This window comes from Suricata suricatta, chromosome 8 (assembly GCF_006229205.1).
Source record: "Suricata suricatta isolate VVHF042 chromosome 8, meerkat_22Aug2017_6uvM2_HiC, whole genome shotgun sequence".
In the NCBI taxonomy this organism is placed as follows: Eukaryota; Metazoa; Chordata; class Mammalia; order Carnivora; family Herpestidae; genus Suricata; species Suricata suricatta.
Window position 1 is genome coordinate 71,455,138 of NC_043707.1, and position 5,336 is coordinate 71,460,473.

The window sequence follows — 5,336 nt, forward strand, 5'->3', positions numbered from 1 at the left end:
TAATAAAATATTTACTCTTTTTAATGTGTCACTGGCATTGCACCTCTGAGAACTTAAGTCAAGGCTTATAGCTTATTGGAGGCTTTTAGAAACGGAAGTGGACTTGTATAAACTCTGTGTAAACAAAGCAGCTTACTATTTTATAAGCTCAGGTGTTAACATTTAAAGATGATCTATATTCAGAAGAAGTCACCTAGACAAAAAGAACTGGGGACTAAGTTCACAATCTAGAAGGGTATAAGCCAGTTGAATACCTGAAAATGTAATTGAGCGGTAAAAGCTAATCAAGCCCTTAATGTTCTCGGGATTTTCCTCTTTAAACAGCATCATGTCACTCATGCTTCAGATCATGGGATAGGAGGGCTCTTGTACTTATTAACCTTGGAAAAGGTACTCGACCTCTCTAAGCCTCAATTTCCTTATGTATAAAATAGGAAATAGGCAATATTATTGCCTCATAGCGCTGTAGGGAGGAACAAAGCTCATTTGCCTGGCAGTCCTATATTTTTTGCCTTACTGGCCTACTTTCTCTTCCTCTAATGCATAGAGATGTGTTGTTTGCAGTTAGCTCTGGCTGTAATGTTCTTCTAAGGTTCACAGTAACTGGTTGTTTTTTTAATCATTCAGGTATCTTTTTAATTGATATCTCTTCAGAGGGGCCATCCTTATGAAGTAGTCCCCCAACTATTTTAGCATGTCTTAAATTTTCTGCATTGCGTTTATTTTATATACACAATTTCTAAGTATCTATATATTATAGTATATTATCCAACTTATACTTCATACACACACACAGCCTAGCTTAAACTTCATAGTGTAACCTAAAATTTATTTTACATAAATATGAAAACAGAATACTCGGCTTATTCAGTGTATCAACAATATTACTATAAAAGAATGTAAGCCAAAAAGGTGGTTGAATGATGGAAAGAAAGTAAAAAGCCCCCAATAAATATTAACTGCTATCATTGCTACTTCTGTATCTTCTGATTAATAATTATTGGCACTGTTGTCTTCCTAGTGCGTTTGTTGTTCAGTGGCATGTGGGCAGGGGCCACAAACACTGTGGCTAGCTAGGTGGGTTTGTAAAGGGTAGATTCATTTGACAGTTATTTATTGAGAGTCTCCTCCATGCCAGGCACTATTCAAGGCCCTAGCAATGAATAAAACAGACAAAAATTTCTGTGTCTGGGAGCTCATGTTCAAAATGCATAAAGCCAGCACTATAATTTTCATCTCTTTGCTAACAGTAACAGTATCTGAAGGCCAATGGGAGTGACCTTGACAAAACTGCTTGACATCATCATAGCAATGACAAATAAGGCTGAGTTATTAAATGCTATGGAATTATGGAATTGCAGAATTTCTGTATTTGCCATAGAGGGCTTCTTTTCCTCTATATGCTTATGTGGCTGTCAGCATCTTCTATACATAGAATGCAAAGTGAAAAGCTCAGGAAATAGGAAGGAAATTACCCTCATTAATTATGAAACATTGTTTGAAAATAGTTACATCAGCATCCTTAAAATGTTGTGTTGGAACTGCTGCTAAGCACATATGAGGCAATATTAATATCAAGATATCAACATTTACTTTAAAAGTTTCCTATATTTGGAGCTGTACACTAAATTTTTCTATATAAAAAGTTCCATCCTTGTTTATGTTGTATTTGTGTTTAGGGCCGTGCTCAAAAGCAAAGTGTTATTCAATTACAAGATGAGTACTTGACGTATTTTTTAGGAAGCCAAGCTGTCTGAAACAATTTCAGCTTCCAATGCCTGGAAAAGTCGTTATGAGAAAATTGTAATAGAAAAAACGGAATTGGAAGTTCAGATTGAAACAATGAAAAAGTAAGAAAAAAATTTAGAAACTTCTTAGTGTTTAGTGTTTTTAGTTCTTTCCTCTTTTAAGTGGTTTGCATTTTGTTCTTCTGGGTTACATGTGGTAAAGGTTGTCCATATGATTTGATATTTTTGCTATTTATAATTCTGTAAACTCTTATTATATTACAAAAATACAATAAAATGATTACCCATTAGAAAGTGCATTGGCTATTACCCTGGGTGGCTCAGTTGGCTAAGCATCTGACTCTTGCTTTTGGCTCAGGTCATGATCTCACAGTTTGGGAGCTTGAGCCTCACATCTGCCCTATCAGTGCAGAGCCTGCTTAGGATTCTCTGTCTCCTTCTCTCCCTGCACCTTTGCCGCTTGTGCACTCTCTTTCAAAAAAAAAAAAACAAAAACATTTAAAATAGTGCATCAGTGTTCACATTTTGAACTTTGTAGGCTAATATTTGGATTTGAGTATGTGTCATCTATTATTTATAATAAATATTAACACTACTTTGTCTTAAAACGGAAGTGATATTTCTCTACTGAGCAAGAATGTATAAATAACAAAGTTTACAATAAAAACATAAATGCTTTCAAAATCCTAAAAATTATGTACCTTTAAGTGCCTTAATTATGTAACAAAGAAAAATCAATGATTCAAAATGCCTATCTTTTAATCAGATTTGTTACTAATAAACTAACAATAATGAACCCTGAATATTTGTTTTTAAATGTTTTATTTTTTGTATGTTCTCTTCAGTTTTATCATTGTACCCTGGCATGTATAATTTGCTTCTAAAGGTGAAGTATTGCCTCACTTGATCCTTTTATTTAACTTTGTCCCTGAGATTGTGTGTATGTATGTGCATGTGTGTGATGAGAGACGACCTTTGGATGAGAGTTTAGACATTTTATTGAATAAGAAGGTGTGTAATTTCTCATTGGCTTCATTGACGGGTAATAATTGCTTATCAGTGTTACCTGATAGATAACTGCTTCCTATTTGCCTTGGTCTGTGAACTTGTATTAACTTTTGAAAGAGTGTGCCTTACCAAAATAATTTCAGAAGCACACTTAGCATTATTTGAATGAAAGTTTCTGTGACTTTTATGAAATATTCATCTCACAAAGGCAAATTACTAATCTTTTGGAAGACCTGAAGAAAGTGGAAGATGCTGGAAAAAATTCATGTGAAGAAATTCTTAGAAAACTTCACTCAATCGAAAATGAAAATGAAACTTTGAATATTGAGAATGCAAAATTAAAGGTAATATATGTTCCTGTGTGAATGTGTATGTATTGTGTAATGACCACTTAGTAGAAGTAGCTGGAAATAACAGCATGAAGAGGACAGTGCTGTTGTGTCTTTTTGTCCTTTATGTTTGTCAGGGTAGTAGAGTACCATGATAATATGCAACTTCTGAAACTATACATTCATATCTACATATCCGTACATACACAGTATAGACACATTTGTATATGGATTTGTGTTTATAACTGTATATACAGATACCTGTTAAAGTTGTTTTCAGCAATATTAAGTAAGATTTATGAGGTTGAACAACTGTCTCAACGTTTACAACATTTATTTATTCTCTAATTTTATCTGTCGAATCATCCAAAATTACATTAACTTTAATGTGTAAGATTTTTTTGCTAGGTGTCATGGTTACGGTAGGCTATAACCTCAGGCCTGGTTTGTTTGACACCAGAAAGTATGTTCTTGGCTGCTTCGTAACCAGAAAGAATTTTCCAACTTCATCAAATCCAAGGGGTGATTGGTTTGTATGTGTACCAGAGGAAAAAACGGAGAAGTTTTTTATACTTTCTGAGAAGAAAAAATGTTTGAGTTCTCAGTTAGAGATACACCATTAATCAAGAGACTTGATTAAAGATGATGGCATCCTTATTAGTTTTTTAATACTATTTTTGGAGGATAGTATATAGAACACAGAAGAGAATCTCTTTATGTAAAAGAAGGCCAGAGTTGGTAGCTCAGAGCTGACATGGCATCAGAGAACCTAGCCTCTTTTTAGCTCTCCCCTCTGCCATTCCAAGGTTATGACCCTCATCGTCCAGAATGATTGCTAAAGTGCCAGCCATTATAGCCAAATTTCACGCAGAAGGATGCAAGGGGAAAAAGATGAACTATAACCGTGTTCCCCCCCGCCACCCCGTTTATTGGTCTCCTGTTTCACTTCCTCTCAGGAAGACTTCTGTAAGCTCCATACCACTCTACCTTCTACTTATTCAGGGACACAGCCCCAACTAGGTGTGGGGACACTGGGGAATAGAGTCTTCTAGTTATCCTGGGCTCTAGTCAAATATGAATACTCATTATTTCCTGTAATTTGTTCATGTTTTCCTGTATCCCGATAGTTTTACTATATTTACAGTTTGGAATTATTTCTCCTGACATCTGAGACCTGCCTTAGTTCAGCTCAAATGCCGCTTCTCCTACAGTCTTCTCAATTAAGATGAATCTCTCCTGTCACCACCCATCTTTGCATGCCCAGAATGCCCAGGGAAGGTGTGACATACCCTTAGGTCTCAGTGAATATTTATTGAATGAATGTTTAAAATGGTTGGTCTTGGAAGAGGAAACAATTTTATTTATTATGTTTATTTCCTTAATTTCCTTGATAACCTTCAGAAAAAGGATTAAATAATAAATATTTCATCAATTATAATTTTTAATCACATGGTAAATGGAATTAATTTTAAATTACCTAGATATAAAAATCATCAGGTTACAGTTTACTTCTCACATCCTATGAATAATTTGGAAACATGTATTTTTAACTCATTATTGTATAGATTTTGTTTAAGGAAAGAAATCTAGGTGTGTTTGGCATATGTTACTTGCAATGCAAAATTGCCTAGATGTTGCATTTTATTACTTTTAATGACTAGAATAATTTTAGATTTTAATGTTTCAAATGAAAAAAAAATCAAGCTGATATTGCTTTCAAGACCCTGTGACCTCCTCTCTTGAAATTGCAAGGGTTCTTTGGATGATTATAAGTTCTGTTTGTTCATTATAAGGAGTTGGAAAAATAGAAATGCATAGAGGGAAAAATTTTTAAATCAATTGTAATCTCACAACTCAAAGAATCTAAAGTTATTTAGCATATAGTTTTGGGGATTTTGGACCACTTCCAGTGTTTTGCTGCTATAAATGTGAGTAATTTCCTTGAGTCTTTTTGCATATACGTTTTCTTAGGATAAATTTCTAGAATTGTAATTATATGGTCAAAAGGAAGACTCATTTTTAGTGTTGGTGTTACATAGTTCCAAATTACCCATCATAAATGAGTCCCTATATTTTTTCCAGTATTAGACAATTTTAAAAGAAATCTCTCCAGACTTAATAGGTGATCTCATCTAGTGTTGGGGCTTTGAGTACCCTCTATATCCTGGGGGCTCTCAAATTTATGTCTCTAACCTCAACCTTGCCCCTGAATTCCAGACAAGTATTTTACTGCCTACTTGACATTTCCACT

The 5,336-nt window shown here is 34.4% G+C and overlaps 1 protein-coding gene across 1 annotated transcript in view; it reads left to right on the plus strand.

The window, feature by feature from the left end:
• Nucleotides 1–5,336, plus strand: part of ODF2L (outer dense fiber of sperm tails 2 like) — a 25,274-nt gene that overhangs the window by 5,232 nt on the left and 14,706 nt on the right. Inside the window, exons 6-8 of the mRNA XM_029945809.1 lie at nt 1,022–1,043; nt 1,741–1,850; nt 2,965–3,100. Coding sequence (XP_029801669.1) covers nt 1,022–1,043; nt 1,741–1,850; nt 2,965–3,100 — 268 coding nt within the window. The remainder of the gene's footprint in view (nt 1–1,021; nt 1,044–1,740; nt 1,851–2,964; nt 3,101–5,336) is intronic.